General features: G+C 41.4%; 1 protein-coding gene and 1 long non-coding RNA gene across 2 annotated transcripts; both read left to right on the top strand.

Annotated features, from left to right (window-relative positions):
• The first annotated feature begins 6,330 nt into the window (after nt 1-6,330).
• LOC129438804 (extracellular calcium-sensing receptor-like) lies at nt 6,331-10,753 on the top strand. Its single transcript, XM_055197716.2, has 5 exons — nt 6,331-6,474; nt 6,631-7,425; nt 7,497-7,724; nt 7,896-8,019; nt 8,111-10,753. Exons 1-5 carry the CDS (start codon nt 6,331-6,333, stop codon nt 9,004-9,006), a joined length of 2,187 nt encoding a protein of 728 aa, XP_055053691.2. The 3' UTR covers nt 9,007-10,753.
• On the top strand, nt 10,754-16,866 carry LOC141361661 (uncharacterized). Its single transcript, XR_012367835.1, has 2 exons — nt 10,754-15,917; nt 16,028-16,866. It is a non-coding gene; the product is annotated as an uncharacterized lncRNA (long non-coding RNA).
• Nucleotides 16,867-22,067: the final 5,201 nt, after the last annotated feature.

Genomic DNA, 22,067 nt, shown 5'->3' with positions numbered 1-22,067 from the left:
TCCCATTTAAAACTGGGATAGCAGCAAAAATTCCCCCCCAAACAGACCATACAAGGCAATCATCCCTGGCTCTTCCTGCTATCGAAGAGGCAGCAGAGGATCAAAAACTAGCATTTCAAGAAGCCAATAATAATAATATAATAATAATACCTATATAGATCTACATGAAGCTAGCAAGCGAAGAAATAAGCTAGATGAAGCAGTAAAATAAAAAATAAAAATTATAAGTTACTGAAGCAATATTTATTTCAACTACAGATCACAAGCATCACTCATAGCTTGGATGGCTCGAGTATCTGACCGGAGGTACCGTTCATAAGCTGCCGAAGACCATCTTCCCATAGCTTTTAGGGTAGAAACGGGAGTAGAGGAAGCTGCAGTTGTAGCAGCCCCTATGCGCAACAAATGGGACGAATAACACTCTGGGGGTAGCCCTCAGCATTCACAAAGCAGGCGGAAATGGGATGCAAACCAGGCTCTGGACATAGGCTTTTCCTCCTCTGTTGTAAATAATGGGTCCTCCAGACGAGCTTGTGGACTACACCTCGGATAAGCCAACATGGACGACAGAGGACAAAAACAGCAGAGTTAGTTTCAGAAACAAAAACAAAAGATCCTTCCCCATCCCGATCAGTTTTTGAGTGATTTAGAAAAGTTGTGAGAAAATATGGAAACATCAGATATTGTGAGGCCATGTGACGGATTAAAGGAATCTGTGTGTGTTGAAAACTCGCCACCTCTGAGAAAGCCATAGAAAGCCATAAGCAAAACAGATTCTAACATTGTATCAGAATAAATCCCAAAGCATCCCTCTCTCAGACATGATATAATTTTTTTCAAAAGTGGAAGTGTGAGAGGAAGATGATGATCATTGCCTTTAGGTTTCTCTTTTTTAAGCCCATTAAGCAGGAAACAAATTGATGCATTTTTTAGCAAGCTGATGGTGGATGGATCCAAGCAGCGCAGGTGGAACTGGATGTCGGCGATCATACTCTTGATGGATGAAGGCTGCATTTTACGGGACTCAAAACAGTGGACTATAAAAGCACTAACATATGAAACATTGACTGTAAGTACATCTACAGTGAAGGTGGCACAGAAAGAACTAAAATGAGACCAAGAGAGTCTTACATTTTTAATGTTGATTTTGCTAAACCACTACGAATGTACTTGGCTGCTGAATGCAAATAAGATTGAATGGTCATGTCTAATCTAGAACAGTTTGGCTGAAAGGAGGGCAAACCAAGCTGGCTGGCACTAAATCCGGACACAGGAGGTGGAATTTCTGAAATTCAAATAGAGAAAGGGAATCAGCAATTTGATTGTTTAAACCTGGAATATGAGCAGCTCGAAAAATGAAGTTATCCATGACCGATAACCAAGTAAGGCGCCTGACGAATCGGTTTATAAATAGAACTGATGAGCGACCTTTGTTAGTAATATTAACAGTTGCCTCACTGTCACAAAAAACAGAACTTGTTTCTAGACCATTGTTTTCCCCACAGAATTCAAGCTATCACTATGGGATATAATTTCAACATAGCAGTGGACATGTTATTATCAGGCACGGAAAGCAGCTCCTTTGGCCATTTGCTAGCAAACCACTGACCATTGAAGACCCCCCCAAAACTGACAGAAGGCACAGCATCTGTATACAATTTAAGGGCTGCAGAAGATTCCAGATCATCATAATGAAAAAAAGAAATGCCATTCCAATTTTCAAGGAGCAAAGACCAGAAACTAAGATCTGATCTGGAGCCTGCGTCTAAGGTAACTATGTCCTTAAGACCTTTAACGGATTTGGATAGATCGAGGAGTCTGGCAATAAAAGACCTGCCTTGAGGAATTATACGCATCACGAAATTAAGATGGACTAGTATAGAAAGCAAATCTCTTTTTGAAAAAGAAACGTAACTTTTCTCATGATTTCTCTAATGGGTTTTAATTTCTCAAGGGGCAACGAGGCTTGCATTAGATTTGAATCTAATGTAATGCCTAAAAACTCGATAACTTTAAGAGGGTCAAAAAATACAGTTTCTTCAATACTCCTGAAACCCTGAATTCTGAAAGATCGCAGTTCCACTTAGGCAGGAGGCACATTTCTGTCTCACCAAAACCAATCCAGGGCTGAGATACAGACTGTCCTTGTACAATTTATTCCATTTATAAAATACCCACTTTGTGGACATTGTTATTTTGACACCATGGTGTGTACGCAGGACTCAGGACTGCCACTGCACATGTAAAACTACTTAAAAACTGGGCTGTCCTCAGGTGTGACATCGTACCTGATACCAATAATCACCTTAACAGTTTATTTGATAGAATTCTAAATGTTGTTTTATGGAAATACTCAGAGGTTTCCTGATTACAAAGTGACAGTAATAAGTCGTGTATAACAATGCTTTCCTCAAACCTTATGTTAGGTATCAAGAGTACACTTGCCCTGATACCAGTGTAATAACATATATTTTGGATCATTTGCCATTCATGTGGCCACCAGTCTGTTATTCTGCCTTCTTGCAGTTTATTTAACATATTCCACGAACCTTGTAAGGACCTCTTGTTTATTAATTTGACATTGAATGTTCTGCCCTCCTACCCGCTGTTTATTTGACACAATCATCCCCATTACAGATAATTTGTCATAATCAAAAATGTTGGTTCATGGACGTCCACCAATCCATTATTCTGCCATATTACAGTGTATTTAGCGTAGTCCACAGACCAGGTATGTACCTCCTGTTTATTAATCTAACATTGGGAGGTTCTGCCCTCCAATCCGCTGTTTATTTGACACAATCATCACCTTTACTGTTTATTTAACATAATCTTAAATGTTGTTTCATAGACATTAGACACAATCATTGAGCAAAGTCAGGGAGGACAAGGAGCGCATTCTACTGGTTGCGCGGTCTTGGACGACCAAGAACTGCTACAAAAACTCCATCTATTCCTCCTTGGGACCTGTCTGTGGTGCTGAAAGCTCTCCAGGATGCCCCTCCAAGCCTCTGCCTACTGTGACTATCAAGTTTCTTACAATGAAAACTTTAACGCTCCTTGCATTGGCCTCCGTTTAGGGGATAAGAGACCTTAATGCTTTTCAGTCAATGATTAGTTCCTTTAGTTCAGGCCTGCAGACACCAGTGTAACACTGAGACTCAGGCCCCTCTATGTGTCCAAAGTTCCCACCTAACATATTCACTAGATTCTACAGTGTTCATATCGAGCCGGTATCCTCTTGGGCTCTCTCCTTAAACTGGTAAGAACTCCCAGAGTCGGCTCATGTGTCGGCTTGCAGCTCTGTTTTGGTGCTGCACGGTTGCACCATTATGGAACGCAGAAAGGCTGTCTGCCTCTCACCACAGTTTTGCAAAAACAGTTTGCTGTTCCACTGCTGATACCGGCCAGGCACTGATGCTCGGCTTTCTCAGCAAAAAATAGCTGATTTAGTATTGCAACTGCCTCTCGTGCTGCAGGGCAGTGCCGGCGAATCCAAATCAGCATTTCATTGGCATTTTACTAGTTTCTCAAAGTAGACTGGTCCTGCAAAGCGCGTTCCCAAATCACTGGTCACAATGTGACGTCTCTGGTCCCTTCCTTCAGGGACCAAGGGTTACATACGTAACCAAGACGCTTAAGCAAGCTGTTAGTAAATCTGGCCCTAAGTGTTCTTGGTTTTACATGGAAACTACCAGATAACTTCAATGAAGCTAAATTCATCACATTCAGTATGCTCATATTCTGTCCTGTATTGCTTTATTCCAGCTTTTATAAGTTTGTCTGGAAAATTCCCTGTTGCTGTTGAGCTGTAGCATCTAAGTTCTAAATGCTATATTATTGAAAACCGGCAAAAAACATTTGATGGGCAAAGTGCCCTCATAAACCTACTGAAAGGCAATGTATCTATACATTGCCTTTCAGTAGGTTTATGAGGGCACTTTGCCCATCAAATGTTTTTTAATACAGTTAAGGAGAATTTTTTTACCTTAGCTCATTTATAAGGAGTTATGCAGATTATCATCATTGTGATGCCACTTTTATTAACAAACAGCTTGATTAAAATCTAATAAAAAACGTGCACTTATTATTAAAATGGATTTTGAATTTTCACAGTATAAGCAAACTTAAGTTTAAAATCAGTGGATTATTTTAATGTGAGTTTTCTTCATATTTATTTGAACACTACAATGGTATTTTTCATAATGTTGCACAGGGGGTCATTACTGCATTCAGGGCTTGAGAATCATTAAAAAGATCTGACTCAGAAAAATTATTTGTTGAGAAACTACTTCACAAAAGACAAGAAGAATTAAAAGATGGTACAGCAAAGAGGTACAACAACACACAACCAACCTTGATAATAATTTTAACTAAACTCTGGTTTCCAAAAAATGAACAGCAGCATTACTGCAGGAAGATTGTGCAGAAGATTCATTATTTTGTAGTTCAGTTGGTCTTTAGGTGGCTCAATATTTTCTATGAAACAATATAAAACAATAAAAGCAAACTAGTGTAATGACGCTGATCCCAAATGGAATTTCAAAACACGATAAAGGGCAGATCATTTCCTGTTATGCCACAAAGGCTCCTGCTCTACCTTCACATGGGCATGGCAAAGAAGACACTCCTGCTACTGCTGCTATATGGTGCTTGCATCCCAGCTACAGCAGAAGTCTGCAAAATTCTTAGCCAGCCATTCCCACCTATACTTTCTGCAGAAAGAGAAATGAACATTGGGGGGATTTTGTCAATTCATAGAACTGTTGTGCAAAAGTTGCATCCTTTCACTTCCAAACCAGAACCACCTACATGTGTCAGGTCTGTATGAGAATAACGTTGCATCATGAATACTGTAGTATTATGAATACTACTACTGGGACAGTTCACTCAAAAAGGAAAATTCTGTCATTATTTACTTTTCATCAAGTTGTTCCATACCTGCATGAATTTCTTTGTTCTGCAAAATGTTTGTAACCAAGCAGACATGGAGCATCATTGACTTCTATAGCATAATACTATAATACTGTTAATAATTTCTTAATTTGTGATTTGTGCAACCTAGAAGCAAACCACACTATGAAATTGCTACATTTGGACTGTATGATGCTTATTTTCAGTGGGATGGAAAGTTTAGCTTTAAATATGACTTTAATTTTGTGGGCAATAATTTTTAACCAGGTAAAAAAGTTTGTTTTTTTGTGGGTGACTTAAAAATGAGAAAACTGCTACTGTATGTTCTGGATAATTTTGCATGTAAAAATGACGGAAAGTCTAGATTAAAACGTAGAGGGGATCAAGCTTTTTCGGTGGTAGGGCCCTTCTGTATTCATTTTTAAGTCTCTTTTAAAAACACACTTGTTTGATCTGACCAATTATAATTCCATTTGTATTATACTGTAGTTGTTCTTTGTTTAGCTGTCATTCATTTTGTTCACTCTAAGAAAGGATGTATTCATTTTTAACACATTGTTTTGTGTTATCCTATAAAACACATTATGTGTTATAAAAGGTACAACACAAGATCTGTTAAAACAACATGAAGTGTGTTGTTCCAATACTAACACAGAGATGTGTCAAGTTATGTGCCATGAAATGTGCTGTCCTTAAATATATACAACATGTGTTGTTTTAACACATTCTTTTTAAGATTCTTTAAAATGTTTTTTTTTTTCTGTTTTATGCATTTAGGGTTTGATTTTTATGTTCAGCACTTTGTTCAGTTTTTCGTCTGTTTTTAAATGTGCTCTATAAACAGTATAAATGAACCTGAACTGTAAAAATACATTTTTAGAAATGTAGTTCTAAACTTAGCAAGCTGCAATATTTGTTGCAATTGCCTGTGTCTGTGTGCAGTGAGAGATGTCCTCCTGGCACTAGAAAGGCTGTGCAGAAAGAAAAACCTATGTGTTGTTATGACTGTATACCATGTACAGAAGGTGAAATCAGTAAAATTACTGGTAAAATAAATCTGAATAACTATATTTATAAAGGTAGGTAAATTATTGGTAGCACAAAGCAAAATAAAGAAATGTATATAGGTTAAGAACAACTTGAGGGTCAGTAAATGACCAAATTTTGAATTTTGGGTAAACTATCCATTTAAAAGTGGTACTATAATAATACTGTAATAGTTATTTGCAGAATGTACTGTAACACTTTACTGATGTTTATTGTCACAGCTTTAACTTGCGTGAGTTTAAAGTGGCTCAGACACTGATTTTTGCCATAGAGGAGATAAACAACAGCACACAGCTGTTGCCTGGTGTCACTTTGGGCTATAAAATATATGATTCATGTGGGACAATAAATCAGGCTATCCTGTCGAGCATGGCTTTGATAAATGGCATTAAAGAGACTTTACATGATGAGTCCTGTTCTAGACCACCATTTGTTCAAGCAATTGTTGGAGAGTCAAGCTCCTCTCCCACCGTTGCCATTGCCTCTTTACTAAGCCCTTTCAGTTTCCCTGTGGTAAGAACTCTCTTATTTATTTGCCACATGTTGTCATGATAAATCAGTGCGTAATGAACCACTGCAAGATGCCCTAAATGTACAAGTACAGAAAATGTAATTATGAAAACAATTGGTTTAAATATAACAAGTCATTTTTTTCTTTTGTTTTTGTAGATCAGTCAATTTGCCTCATGTGCATGCTTGAGTGACAGAAAAAGGTTTTCATCCTTCTTCAGAACGATAGCCAGTGATTATTATCAAAGCAGAGCACTGGCTCAGCTTGTCAAGCACTTTGGCTGGACTTGGGTTGGAACGGTCAGCAGTAGCAATGATTATGGTACCTATGGAATCTCAACATTTGAAAAGACAGCACAACAATTGGGGATTTGTGTTGAATACTCAGTGACAGTATCAAGAACCGATACACAAGAGCAGCTCCTAAAGACACTGGAAGTGATTAAAAGATCCACGGCCAAGGTGGTGGTATCTTTTACATCTTCTGGAGATTTTATCCCACTCCTGCAATTAATTGCACGGCAGAATGTCACTGGGCTCCAGTGGGTCGGTAGCGAATCCTGGATCACTTCTCGAATTATTGCAGAAACAAAGGAATACAGTTTCCTCACGGGAGCTGTGGGCTTTGCCTTACAGAACATGAAGCTTGACGGCCTGCGAGAGTTTCTTTTGACTGTGCACCCTGATCAAGAACCAAAAAATGAACTTTTGAAAGATTTCTGGGAAACAGCTTTTCAGTGCTCTTTCAGAAACACCGGAGGTAGCACAGGTCGCTGTACTGGCTCAGAACGCTTAGCAGAAGTGCAAAATGAATATACTGATGCATTAGAGATGCGCTTAGCAAATAAAGTGTACACTGCAACTTATGCTATCGCACATGCACTGCATAATTTGATCCATTATGTCAAGTCCTCCACCAACAGCAGCAAAGTAGAGGTGCCCACACCAAGAAAGGTGATTAAGAAGACAAACAATTAAAAGATAAAAGTCAAACTGAAACCAATTATGTCTGTGTTTATTCGTAGGTGCTGGAGTACATGAGAAATGTCAGTTTTACTGCCAAAACAGGTGAGAAAATATTTTTTGATGAAAGTGGGGATCCTGTAGCGAAATATGATCTGGTCAACTGGCAGCCTGCTAAAGATGGAAGTATGCAGTATAAACTGGTTGGTGCGTATGACCACTCACTGCCTCCAGAGAAACGTCTTAAAATTAATCCGGAACTTATGGTATGGGCTGAGAACAGCAGACAGGTACGTCAAAAATCAATTTAAGAGGGCAAATTATGAGGGCATGATAAATGACTTGGCAATATGACAAAAAATATATAAAAGCTGACTGGACAAACTATCGCTTTAAGGACGAGCAATTGAAATTGCTTGAAATCATTATTTGGGCCTTACATGGCACTTCTCTTTTCACAGCTGCCTGTGTCTGTGTGCACTGAGAGTTGTCCTCCAGGCACTAGGAAGGCTGCACAGAAAGGAAGACCTACCTGCTGTTATGACTGTATTCAATGTGCACATGGAGAAATCAGTAATGAGACAGGTAATAAGTACTAGCTCATGCTTTAATACTGTACAATGGCCAGATACCTTAAAATGTGCTTTGTATTCATATTTGTTTAATTCCTTCACAGATTCTAGTGACTGCATTCCTTGTGATTTGGAGTATTGGTCGAATGAAAGCAAAGACAGATGTGTTTTAAAAGTGATTGAATTCCTTTCCTATACAGAAAACATGGGGATTGTGCTTTCTCTTTGTTCTCTCATTGGAGCATTATTTTCATCAATTGTAGCTTTTGTGTTTTATCTTCATAAAGAAACACCTATTGTAAGAGCCAACAATTCAGAGCTGAGCTTCCTGTTGCTCTTCTCATTGACGCTGTGCTTTCTCTGTTCACTTACTTTCATTGGCCGGCCCACTGAGTTGTCCTGTATGTTACGTCACACAGCGTTTGGGATCACTTTTGTTCTCTGTATTTCTTGTGTTCTGGGAAAAACAATAGTGGTGTTAATGGCATTCAAGGCCACACTTCCAGGAAGTAATGTCATGAAATGGTTTGGGCCTCTTCAACAAAGACTAAGTGTTGTTATCCTTACATTAATACAGGTCCTAATTTGTGTGCTTTGGTTAACAATATCACCTCCTTTCCCATATAAGAACATGCAATATTACAAAGATAAGATCATTTTAGAATGCAATTTAGGTTCAGCTGTTGGTTTCTGGGCTGTTCTTGCTTATATTGGCTTGCTTTCAGTCTTGTGTTTTATTTTAGCTTTTCTGGCTCGTAAACTCCCTGACAACTTCAATGAAGCTAAATTCATCACATTCAGTATGCTCATATTTTGTGCTGTATGGATCACATTTTTCCTAGCTTACGTCAGTACACCTGGAAAATTTACTGTAGCCTTGGAGATATTTGCTATTTTAGCTTCAAGTTTTGCTTTACTATTTTGCATATTTGCCCCAAAATGTTACATAATTTTGTTAAAACCAGAGCAAAATACAAAGAAACATATGATTGGGAAATAGTCATTCTAAAAAACTCAAGGATGAAAATGTAGTAACTAAGTAAACAACAATTGACAATTGTAAAAAACATTGCCATGGAAAAAAGCATGCAAGAACAAATATATATGCTTTTTTGGCTTGTTAGAGTGACAAAAGGACTGGAAGAGGTTCAACATTACTGACTGGACAGACATTAAAATCACATGGTATACACTGTCTCTACACTGCTAAACTGATTGATCTTATTAATGATGGCTATGCTAGGGTTGTCTGACACATGAGTTCTGCTCTCCACAGGCTGTGGCAGGATCTGCAGTGCAGGCCGAGTCAGAACTAGGCACAATGTACTATCACTAGCCATGTTTCCATCACCATGAGTCTATCGCATCGAAAACAAGTGATGGAGACGCCAAATTTCAATTAGAAATCCCTCGATTTGCAAAAAAGTTTTTACGCTCGCTTGATGTGTTTTTTGATTTATGCGATAAAGAGTAAATGCAAAAAAATGGGAGATTGAAATGCATTTGCTGAACTAATTCTGAATTAGCAAACATTAAACCCACGGGACTGACCGTCTAGCTGTTTCCTCTGAGTTGTCTTTACCATATATGGTGCTCGACGTCATAATGTCCTTGCTGCTGGTGCCTTCATAAAATCTGCATTCCTTTTTCTATGCACAGCATTCAGTTTTGCAGTTACAAGCTGCACTGTAAATACATTAATAAATTGCCCCATTGTGACTACATGCAGTCCTGTCTCCATTTTCCATGTGTATATTGTTTTGTTTACTGTTGGTTACTAGGTTACCCAATAGCAATGTCACTCGCTCAAACAACTTGATGGAGACGCACCTAATTCGCATTTCTTTGTTTTTCAAATTTTGAAAAGATTCGCATCATGTTTGGATGGAAACCCAGCTACTGATCATCACTGCAATATTCTGGACCTACATTGTGTTCTGCCTAATAAGAAATGACATTGATTTTTTGCAATTAATAAATAATGTGAATTCAATTTAACAGCCTGTATTGCTTACATTAAATAAATAAAAAATGCATTCATTTGGGTTATTATTTACACTTATTTATTCAACAGTTCTTTTTGGTTCTCAAATCTTCCCAGCCATGCAATAAATCAACTGATAACATAACAGCAACCGCTTCACCATTTGTATCATTCTGCCACCTACTGGTCATCTTAGAATTAGTGAGGGAGGTTTCTTTAAACACTTGAGACATACGGTTATCTCTGATTGGAAAAAGCTGTCACCAGAGAGGACACACACATCCACAGGCACAAAAGCTATTTTGAAACACTTTCCGAGTGTCTCAATAAGTTCCTGTAGTGGAGGACTTTTATTATGCTTTTAATTTCATATTATTATGTTTTATTTTTCATCCTATTTTTCATTTTTTAGTTACAATCATAAGCTCATAAATTGTGATTCATATGGAGATCATGTTTTTCTGCTATCGTACAGAATTATGCTCTTTCTGTCTTTTGAGCAAAGTACAATGTCCAAGGACTTAAACATCATGTACTGAGAACAAGACATACGTTTTATGATTTCACTAGATTTGTGTTTAACTGTTTATGTTCTTAATCACTGACAAATTGAAGCTTATCTTCTAAATGACGTAGAAACTGATGACTACACATGTTTCAGCATCTTACTATAAATGTGTGTTCAACCTTGTAATCGGGGCTCTTAGGTTTTTAAACTTCTAGCACCATGGGCGTGAGAGCCTATTCTGCAGAATATATAAAATTCAGACAAAGAAAAATCTGTCGACAGTGTGTCTGTGTGATCCTTGACTTTGACTCTTAGTGAGTATTATTTGATGCGGCTAAAATTCCACGACAATAATGCTCGAGTGATCAAATCAAAGGGCACGAGGGCGTTGGAATGCGTAAAATCTGGGAGACAAGGTATGATTTTCCTCCTAAAGGAACACTGAGTGTAAAAGCACTCACTTTATTAAGGGAAAAAATCATTGCGGATGGCAGAGAAATGAGAGCACAGAGTAAGATAAAGACCAAGGACGAACTGACTCAGACTAAGTCAGAGTTAAACATTGAGCATAATGTTTTCCTACATCAGATTCATTACATGATGAACCTAACTTTCTGTTTTTTCCTCCTCCCTATGCACCTGCACGTACCCCACCTGGGGTACATTTCCAATACACAAGGGTCCCGCTTCTGGACGATGACCTCCAACCCCCTCCACAACGTCGCCCTCCACCACCACCTGCTCAACAAATCGCACAGATACAACAACCAGCTCAACAAGCCGCTCAGATACAACAGCCAGCACGACAAGCACCACCTTCTGCACCCCCGCCAGTGCCGATGCAAGAACTGCCATGTGGACCAGAATCAGAGATCATCCACATCCTTGACAGCACTTTTGAAGAGGACAAAGATAATGCTCAGATAAAGACGGAACGGGAGGCAAGGCCTAAGGAAACAGCAGAGAAGCCGTTCACCAGAGAATCAGCTTTTGCCAAGATAGGAGAATGGGCACCGCCACAACATAACAACGCAATTTCTCTTCGCAAGGACAACGCTCCTGAGAGAACGGGCAGCAGAGAGAATGAGAGAAGAGGAGAGGAGATCCGAAAGAAAATGTTTGCTGGTATTGCGGACAGAAAGGACATTTGAAAAACCAATGTTTCCATTTCCTGAAAACTAAAGGGACACCGGAATCCCAAGGGAGCGCAGGAAACCTGCCGGTGTGTAAAGAAAGGGGCGACTGAAGCCAGGAGGGGAAGGGGAGCATCGTACAGAGGCGGGTAAGTCCAATCTTGTTTTTTCTGCGGTTCAAATGCCATATTATCTGCTTGCTAATTCTGTTTTTTCTGATGTGTGTGATAGGAAAAGGAATGCTCTGTGCAATGAATAACTTGCTTTGCTTGATGTTTGATCGAGAGTCATACTCTAAACTGCCTCTCGAAGAAATAATGGTTGAGGGACAGGCTTTGTTGTTTATGGTAGACTCTGGCGCGACTAACTCTGTCATACGCAAAGATAAATTCCCATTTGTCACCTTGAGTGGGCAGTTTAACTCATCTATGAGTGCTACGGGGCATATAGTGAGGGAAGAATTTACTGCTCCACTCTGTTGTATGCATGACGGTAACAAGTTTATGCATATGTTCCTTTTATCTGACGCGTGTCCGGTAAACCTCATGGGGAGGGATTTGATGTGTAAAATTAATGCTAGCATCTTACGTAACAACCAAGGCCTGAATATTTCTTGTTGGGATCCCAGAATGTCATCTATGTGTGTGTCTCTGTTGTATGTGTGTATGAATGGGCCTTTTCAGAGTGAAGAGTTGCATGCTGAAGGGAAGATAAGATTGCCACAAGCCAGCGAGGTCATTCCAGCTGATAACATGCATTGCACAGCTCATAGAAATGGTTCTCTGTAAAAACAGAAGGTTTGACTTTAACCCATATATGCTGGAATGACTCATGGTGTGTGGCACTCTTCCAAATTGACAGAAAAGCAAGAACAAATTTTTGATGTTGAAAATTCGGTACCCCATGTTTCCATTGCAAAAAATACCAGTCAGCCATGGGAAAAAGCAGGTGAATTTGCAAAGGCCTGTAGCGAGGCTGTTGATTGGGAAATGTTGTCAGAAAACGTGCAGTTCTCAGAGCAGATAACAGCACACAGGAGAAGTTGTTTCTTTTTTTCATTGCTGAGAGAGAGAGAGTTATAATACAGAAAGCTGTTTCTGCAGATTCAAATTTACAAAACATTTTGCCAGCACACATGACGTGTGCTAGCATTGATTTACCGCAAGAGGTTCTTGACAAAGTACCTGACTACCTGTGGGCTAAAGATAAATATGATGTGGGTTTTGATTAAAGGGTGTGAACCAGTAGTTATCACCCCTAAGAGTGATTACAGACCATGCAAACCTCAATACCCTCTGCAAAGGGAGGCGCTTGAGGGAATAAGGCCAGTATTTGAGGCCTTATTGGAGAAAGGGATAATTGTTCCCTGCCCAAACTCACCTGTGAGAACACCCATTTTTCCTGTACAAAAGGTCAGAGATGCAGGTCAGCCCACAGAGTGGAGGTTTGTTCAAGACCTCCAAGCAGTAAATGCTGCGGTGCAGGTAAGGGCACCAAACGTGCCGAACCCTTACACAATTCTCTCACAGATACCAGCTGACGGCCAGTGGTTTTCTGTAGTGGATATTTCAATTGCATCTTTCAGTTTCCTGTCCATCCTGATAGCCAGTTTTGGTTTACTTTTACATTTGAGGGGTACACCAAGAGCCCCACGATTTACAACTCTGCATTGCATTGTTCATTACAGACACTTGTGTTGGATGATGATGTTGCTTTATTGCAGTACGTGGATGACCTCTTGGTGGCGGCACCGACTCAGCAGTCGTGCACAGACAACACCATACGGCTGCTCACTCATCTAGCTGAGGAGGGCCACAAGGTCAACCCCAAAAAAGGTACAGTGCTCTGTCCAGAAAGTAACCTTTCTAGGACACGAAATTACACCACTGGGTAAGTCTCTCTCTCCAAAGAGAATATAGGCGATAGCTAACATACCAAAACCCATTACAAAGAAACAAGTGATGTCATTTTTGGGTATGACATCTTATTGCAGGACTTTTATTGCTAATTATACTGAGATGCAACAACCATTGCATGACATGATTTATGAGAAACCTTTGGCACCATCAGAGAAGGTAAAGTGGACAGAGAAGGCTGAAAGGGCATTTGTGGAACTAAAACAGACATTACAGCAGGCACCCACTTTGGGGCTGCCAGATCAAAAAAAAAATCCTTTTATTCAAACTGTGGATGAAAGAAATGGCTGTATGACATCTGTTTTGTTGCAAAAACACGGTGACAAGTTGAGACCAGTGGCATATTTTTCAGGTCGTCTTGATACGGTGGCCAGAGGCCTACCAGGATGTCTCAGGGCAGTGGCGCCTGCAGAGAAAGCTGTACAAGCCAGCAGTGAGTTTGTGGGTTACGCACAGCTGGGGCTGTTGGTTCCTCACTCTGTGTCTCATATACTGCTTGAACAGCGCACATCTCACTTGTCTGCAGCAAGGTGGCTGCGTTACTCCTGTGCATTGTTACAAATGTCTAATGTCACAGTTGAAAGATGTACAGTTCTGAACCCGGCGACATTGTTACCTACACCTGATGAAGGTACACCACACTGTTGTTTGTCTGCTCTACGGGAAGTATGTACACCAAGGCCTGACCTAGCCGACACACCCATACCTAATTGCACCCTCACATATTTTGTGGGTGGTTCCTCTTCCAGAGATGACAGAGGCATGAATAGGATGGGGTGGACAGGTGTGTCTGACTTTGAAGTAGTGAAATCCGGATGCTTACCACCTCACGCAAAGGTGGCTAAATTGCATGCACTAACACAAGCTTGTCAACTTGCTACTAATCAATCTATAACCATTTACATTGACTGCTGTTTTAACTGACAGCTGCTTTACTCCTTTCTCAAATAGCTGTGTGTAAATGCAAAGCACACACCAAGGAACAGGACGTGGTATCCAGAGGCAATGCACGCGCAGACGCAGCGTCTCTCAGGACTACTAACGTTGATTTTTCTCTTACACAGATTTCCCAGGAAAAGGAAGCTGAAACAGCACAGGAGTCACTAATAAGCATGCAAACATTTTCTCTTCCCACAGAAATAGCTCTATGGAAATCGTGTGGAGCTACCAAAACTCCTGAAGGGATTTGGATGGGTCCAAATCAAAAACCTTGCTTACCTAAACACTTTTATTCCCATTTTGCTAGGTTGACACATGACTTAGACCACGTGTCCAAAGGAGGAATGCTGACAGCCATGGCACAAAATTGTTTCACAAAGGGTTTTTCTCCTGTAGCACAGAGACATTGTGAAAACTGTCATATATGTCTGGGTAATAATGTTGCAAGAGGGGTAAAAACTGCACCTATGGGGCATCCCATTCCTGAGGGACCATTCACACATGTAATGATGGATTACATTGAATTGACACCAGCAGAAGGTAAACGTTACTGTTTGATGATGACAGACATGTTTTCGAAGTGGACTGAAGCCACGCCCACCAAACATGCAGACAGTGCTGGGGTGACAAAAATGTTGTTGAAAGACATTATTCCTAGATGGGGAATCCCAAACACAATTTCCAGTGATAATGGAGCACACTTCACTGCTCAGGTGGTGAAAGATGTGGGTAAATTTTTGCAAATCAATTTGACCAATCACTGCGCCTACCACCCACAAAGTAGAGGTGCAGTGGAAAAAGAGAATGGCACCATCAAGGCAAAACTAAGCAAAATGTGTGAAGAAACAAAATTGAATTGGGTTCAGTGCTTACCACTGGTACTCATGTACATGAGAATGAGGGTCAGAGACCGAACAAAATTGTTTTTTTTTTTTTTAAATACTTTTTGGTAGACCCCCACATATGGGGTGGGAACCACACAGGGCGACAGGTGATACCCTTCGAAATGAAAATGACATGTTGCAGTATTGTATTCCTATGTCTTCTATCCTTCAAAATATCTCAAAACAGGTTAAAGCAGCACTACCACGCCCCGCAGAGGGACCTTTGCACAACATCAAACCAGGAGATTTCGTGTTGGTGAAAAACCTGAGGAGGAAATCCTGGAAGGCGAGACGGTGGGAGGGGCCATTTCAGGTTCTGCTGACGCCTCACACTGCCGTGAAGGTCACGGAGCGTGCCTGGACTGCAAGGTGTAAACCAAAGGGAGGACGGCTAGTCGACTGCTACGGACCACTTTTTCGTAGATACCTGTATACTGCAAGTTTATACGAAGAACGACACGAGAGAACTGCAACAGCTCACAAGGTATTGGAGGACGACTCCAGTATTCTGGGTTTGGTTTGGACACACGCACACGACATCTTTAATGTGGGTAATCGACACGACGCTTGCAGCTTAATAACTGTAATTACAACACCAGCTTTGGGATCCCATATTAATTTGGACACTAAGATAATTTCATTCGAACAAGAAAGCAGGATAGCTTGGCACGACTGCACCGTGTGGTCCTACCAAACCCGAACCTACAAAGGAAATTAATCAACAAGGGCTCACGACCCCAACTCTAACTGTGCTCAGGGCTCACGACCCCAACTCTAACTGTGCTCAGGGCTCACGACCCCAACTCTAACTGTGCTCAATCCGGAATCATCAAGGGCTCAAGACCCCAACTCTAACTGTGCTCAATTTCTTCAAGAAAACGAACTATTTTTCTTCTTTCAAAAATGAGGTTCATAATCATACTATGTGTGTGTGTACATTTTTGCTTTTGCAACTGCACAGAACTATATGTACACTATGGTTAAGGGTAATAACCAGAGCTACGTAACGATGACAGTAAATGAAGTTATGAATAAATCATAAAAAGGGAGGAGTGTAGTGGAGGACTTTTATTATGCTTTTATTTTCATATTATTATGTTTTATTTTTCATCCTATTTTTCATTTTTTAATTACAATCATAAGCTCATAAATTGTGATTCATATGGAGATCATGTTTTTCTGCTAACGTACAGAATTATGCTCTTTCTGTCTTCTGAGCAAAGTACAATGTCCAAGGACTTAAACATCATGTACTGAGAACAAGACATACGTTTTATGATTTCACTAGATTTGTGTTTAACTGTTTATGTTCTTAATCACTGACAAATTGAAACTTATCTTCTAAATGACGTAGAAACTGATGACTACACATGTTTCAGCATCTTACTATAAATGTGTGTTCAACCTTGTAATCGGGGCTCTTAGGTTTTTAAACTTCTAGCACCATGGGGGTGAGAGCCTATTCTGCAGAATATATAAAATTCAGACAAAGAAAATTCTGTCGACAGTGTGTCTGTGTGATCCTTGACTTTGACTCTTAGTGAGTATTATTTGATGCGGCTAAAATTCCACGACATTCCCTAGCTCATTAATCAGTCTGTGAATCCCAATCGGAAGTGATTATCCTTATGCTCTAATCCCTTTGAAGATCAGAGCTATATCACACTCCTACTCTAGCGACAATATGTAAGTACGCATCTTGTTAGGGTGTTAAGTTTCATACAGTAAATATTTTCTGTCATAACTAATACAAGTCAAATTTGGTGATTTGGATTCCAATTACACTTATATTGCAACAATAAACAAAACAAATCTAAAAAAAACTAAAACCTCTTAAACAAACATTAAACTAAAATATAGCTGCAAAGCAGCGATGCCGGGGTCAAGACAAAAAGGGCACAGAATGAAGTATCGTGATGACTGTCATGATTTTAGATCTAAGTTTCCAGTAGATTTAGGCAAAAATAGCAATTTTTCAAATCTTGAGACCACTAGGTGGCGCTATGCAGAACCAATGGATTTTGCTTCAGGTCATGTTTGTGATGACACCCACCAAATTTGATATTCATATAATTAAGCAATGTTGAAATATAGCCTCAAATGACTTGACCACTGGGGGCACTGCACCGAAACAGTAGATGGTGCCTCAGGTCATGATTGTGATGACACTCACCAAATTTGGTGTACATAGGATAAAGCGATCTGCAGATAAAGCCTCAAAACTCTTAACCCCTAGGGGGTACTGAAAAGTTTACAAGGGCTTTCAAAAAAAGTCGCTGATGAACTAAGTGGCGCTGTAACAAAACAATCCATGCACCCCCAGTTCATGACATTTACAAGTTGTGAAACATTTACCTATTCATACAGTGTCAGCCATGCAGGAGCCATCCAGCTCATCGGGAGCCGTTGGGGTTAGATTTCTCGCTCATGGAACACTTGGTCAGGTGGAGTTGGCGTTTGAACCACCAACCTTCTTATTTGAAGACAATCTGCACTAACCACTGAACCACTGGCAATACGTACACCAATGTGCAAAACTTTTGATATAGCCTCAAAACCATTTCGTCATGCTCGCCATCATATTTGTGGATGCACTATTAAATAACTGATTGGTCTATCAAAATCTTTTTATAACTTTTTGTCTAGAGTCTAGATTATGTGTCATTTGCAAGGCAAGATGGCGCCTGTGTTTGGCTTCACCGCTGCCTCTGTCTATTTTTCGCGTTGTATTTTACCTGTTTTGGGTGTCATTTTTCTGCTTGTGTTTCTTTTCAATGATGGAGTTGCTGCTCAGATATATGATCGCCAAACTTTGTTATTTATAAGATCATCAATGGCAGATCAATATATTCCACCGCCCTGGGCTGACATTCCGCAATCACTACGCACATTGATCTATCCAGTGGACTATACCGGTGGTGATTTTCCACATCGACAGCGGAGGAAGCGAGGAACAAGGGCCGGTCTCCAGGTGAAGCTGCGACTATCCTGGAAGCGAGGAGTCGTCGGGAAACGGCGTCACTGATTCCAGTCGAGTGCAGGCTCGGAGTGTCTATGGAACATGTCACGGGCCAGAGTGGACCACAGACTGTGTGCGTCACACTCCTTCCGAGTTCCACCTCGAGGAGGTCCCCAAAGCACCCCAATGACCAGACAAACGAGAGATAAGTGAAAGATAAAAACAGTAAACTTTATTTAAATTAATTAAAAGAATCAAGGGCACGGGGGAAGGGAATCTAAAAATATATCCTCTCGCCCTCAGGGGGAACACTATGGGGCCTGGGACGTTGGAGGGGAGAGGTCGATTCCGTGGGGCCAAGGAATGACAGGGCAAGGGCCGGGCAGAGCTCCTTCGTCCTCGGCCCACCTCCTGTGCGGAAGGACTCCTCGTGGCGCAGCCTCGTCCTCCTGAGGGCAAAGATAAAACACAAGGTAAGTCGGACTTGGCCGAATCACCGTCTCTGCCACTAATTTCCTCTAATCTTCCACAGACTCACAGGGCCGATGGATCGTCACCGGAAGGTGTAACTCAAGCACAGCCGATGCTTAGCTCTGGTGGGTCGTGTTTGGTAAGTGGGACGTGGCTTTAGCTTGGACTCGTATCACGGTAAGTATTCTCCTTTTACAGGTCTCTCTGGGTGTACTGGGTAAGTTTTACCTTGGCTCACCACACAGTAAGTATCTTCCTTCTACAGGTATCTCTAGACGTTCGAGGCGTGCTGGGTAAGTTTAGCTTTAGCTCGCTGCACAGTAAGTATCTTCCTTCTACAGGTATCTCTAGGCGTTCAAGGCGTGCTGGTAAGTTTAGCTTTAGCTCACTACACAGTAAGTATCTTCCTTCTACAGGTATCTCTAGGTGTTCGAGACGTGCTGGGTAAGTTCAGCTTTAGCTCGCTGCACAGTAAGTATCTTCCTTCTACAGGTATCTCTAGGCGTTCGAGGCGTGCTGGGTAAGTTTGGCTTTAGCTCGCTGCACAGTAAGTATCTTCCTTCTACAGGTATCTCTAGGCGTTCGAGGCGTGCTGGGTAAGTTTAGCTTTAGATCGCTGCACAGTAAGTATCTTCCTTCTACAGGTATCTCTAGGCGTTCGAGGCGTGCTGGGTAAGTTTAGCTTTAGCTCGCTGCACAGTAAGTATCTTCCTTCTACAGGTATCTCTAGGCGTTCGAGGCGTGCTGGGTAAGTTTAGCTTTAGCTCGCTGCACAGTAAGTATCTTCCTTCTACAGGTATCTCTAGGCGTTCGAGGTTATACTGAGCTGTTAATATGGCACTGGAGGAAGTAGAGAACTGAGGCTATACATCACCACACCATCAATCGTAGCAGGGCACGGGAGCGGGGGTTCTTCCTGACACTGCGGCTGGCGCGGCGGCGCCTCCCTATCCGTGAATTCAGGCTAACAGAACCCACACGTCCTCTTCCCTTTCTCCTAGGGCAGGCGAAGTTCAAGACGAAATAGCAGTTGTTAATGCACACTTGCCACACACAGCACATACACAGCTCCCGGACCCCCTGTCCCCCTCTTGGTGGCTCCTCTGCCGCTGGTTGTCAAGTAAGCCTACTGCTTTCCTCTCGGTACCTCCTTTAAAACGTCCGCTGGTTCCTACAGGACGTAGTCCGTGGCGTGTGGAAGTTTGGCTGGGTGTTCGTCGGAGTAACAGCTCCCGATGGTCTCCACAGAAAGCCAATTTTCCCTGAGGGGAGCACAAACAGCAAGGACACGGCACCGCACTACAAGCTTAGTGTACTCACGTCAAAAGATCACTCTCACGCTGCACAGCACACACTCCAGTGAATAATTAAGGTCTGTGCTCCTCTTTCGGCAAGACCAGCTCTGGATAAGGGAGAAAGGTCTCACTTGTCACGCCAGCGACGTCCCAACCGGGCTCGGAAGCCTCACGGTCCAATACCAGCACAACACTCGTCCTCCGGCTCGCCCACCCGTCACACACCTGGTGGGGCCGTGCATAAACAGAACACACACTCCTTTAACAATATGCAGATTTCTCACATAACGATGTTTACAATTACTCAATTCTCCTTCTATTTCCTCCTCTTCCGGGCGTCCTAAGATGCAAGCGGTTCCGTGGGGACAACGCGCCCAAGCCTTCATGTAAACACAACAACAATCAGATCGTTTGAAATGTTCCTATCACTCTGTTGCTCACCCTTTGTTGACTCTCGCTGTGTTTCTCTTTTTGCAGATTTCCAGCATTCGCCCAGTGCTATTTTCCTGTGTTTACTCTTAACCCAGCGGAGGTGTCCCAGCGTCTGCCCAACGCACTCCAAATCCGACAAACAACCTTTGCCTCTTCCAACTTCCCCTATTATACACCTTTCCCCAGCGTGACTCACCCAATCAACGTTCGCCACGTTGTTGGTACAGCTGTGCCTCGTTTCTGTGATTTCCCGGAAGTGTTGGTGTTTGTGCAAACGGGTCCGGGTGGAACCGCTTCGCTTTCACTTCGGTTTCGCCCCGCTGAAGTCACTCCGTGACACATACTTCCTCTGTTTAGATTTAATAGTGCCCGACTCTCATATCTCTGAACCATCCTCCCAGAAATGTATGTGGACACCATTCTTCCACCAGTATGTAAAGTTTCATCCTATAGTGTCTCGAGGCCATATTATACCCGCACTCTACCGCGTGAGTTATCTAGTAAAGTTGCTGTTCCACTTTACAGGATGGCTTTGATAAATGCTTGCTCTATTACCAACAAATCTTTTATCCTAAATGAGATGGTGAAATCTAAAGAGCATGAATTCCTGTTTATAATCGAAACTTGGCAAAGACATATGGAGTTAGTTTATCTCAATGAAATCTGACCAAATAACTATTTGTTTATTAGCCTGCCGAGACCATCAGGCAGAGGCGGAGGACTTGCGGCTGTGTTTAGACAGAGTTTTGCCTGCCGGGTGGTAAACGTTGCTCCTTTCTCGTCTTTTGAACATCAAATGATTCTAGTTGGACAGAAAAATCCTTTTTATTGTATATTAATCTATCGTCCTCCTGGGCCAAGTAGCTCTTTTTCGGATGACTTCAGTGTCTTTTTAGCATCTATTCGTAAACTGATTTTAACATCCATATTGCAAATGACTTCAAGAAAGTTACTGACTCTTTTAGTTTAATACAGCATGTTACGGGTCCTACCCATAAAAGAGGGCATACTTTGGACCTTGTTTTTACTTTGGGGTATAATGTTGGTTCTGTTTTATCTGAAGATGTTTTTATTTCGGATCAAAACTGTATTCTATTTGATTTATGGTGTGATGTTTTAGCACCACCTCGTAGCCAAATGATTAATTCTCGCCTCTTAACCACCCTTTCTGCTGAAAAATTTTCCACTGCTTTTGAGATTAAACATCACTTTGCCCAAAAGCAATGTTGATATGCAAGTAGAACATTTTAATAATCACTGTCTTGTAGTTTTAAATGAAGTCGCTCCGCTAAAATCAAGACCATCGCAGCCGATTAAATCCTCCCTCTGGATCAATGTCAGCATACGAACTCACAAACAGATCTGTCGAAAGACTGAGCGTCTGTGGAAATCTACACGCCTGCTTGTTCATTACCAGCACTTAAAGCAGGGGTCTCAAACTCAAACTGGCTTGGGGCCATTTCTAAGACAGACCTTTCATCGGGGGGCCGCAAAGCTATTTTAACGTTAAAAAAGCACTATATTTCTGTAAATGTCATGT

Source organism: Misgurnus anguillicaudatus, chromosome 24 (genome assembly GCF_027580225.2).
Source record: "Misgurnus anguillicaudatus chromosome 24, ASM2758022v2, whole genome shotgun sequence".
NCBI classification, from domain to species: domain Eukaryota; kingdom Metazoa; phylum Chordata; class Actinopteri; order Cypriniformes; family Cobitidae; genus Misgurnus; species Misgurnus anguillicaudatus.
The sequence above is the reverse complement of the archived record's forward strand: the minus strand, read 5'-3'. Positions and strand labels throughout refer to the sequence as shown.

What these genes read in the sequence shown, in the direction of transcription:
- LOC129438804 (XM_055197716.2), top strand. Translation starts at nt 6,331, where the DNA reads ATGGCTTTGATAAATGGCATTAAAGAGACTTTACATGATGAGTCCTGT. An exon ending in GCCCTTTCAGTTTCCCTGTG is followed by an intron (nt 6,475 to 6,630) that starts GTAAGAACTCTC and finishes TTGTTTTTGTAG; the next exon opens with ATCAGTCAATTTGCCTCATG. An exon ending in AGGTGCCCACACCAAGAAAG is followed by an intron (nt 7,426 to 7,496) that starts GTGATTAAGAAG and finishes GTTTATTCGTAG; the next exon opens with GTGCTGGAGTACATGAGAAA.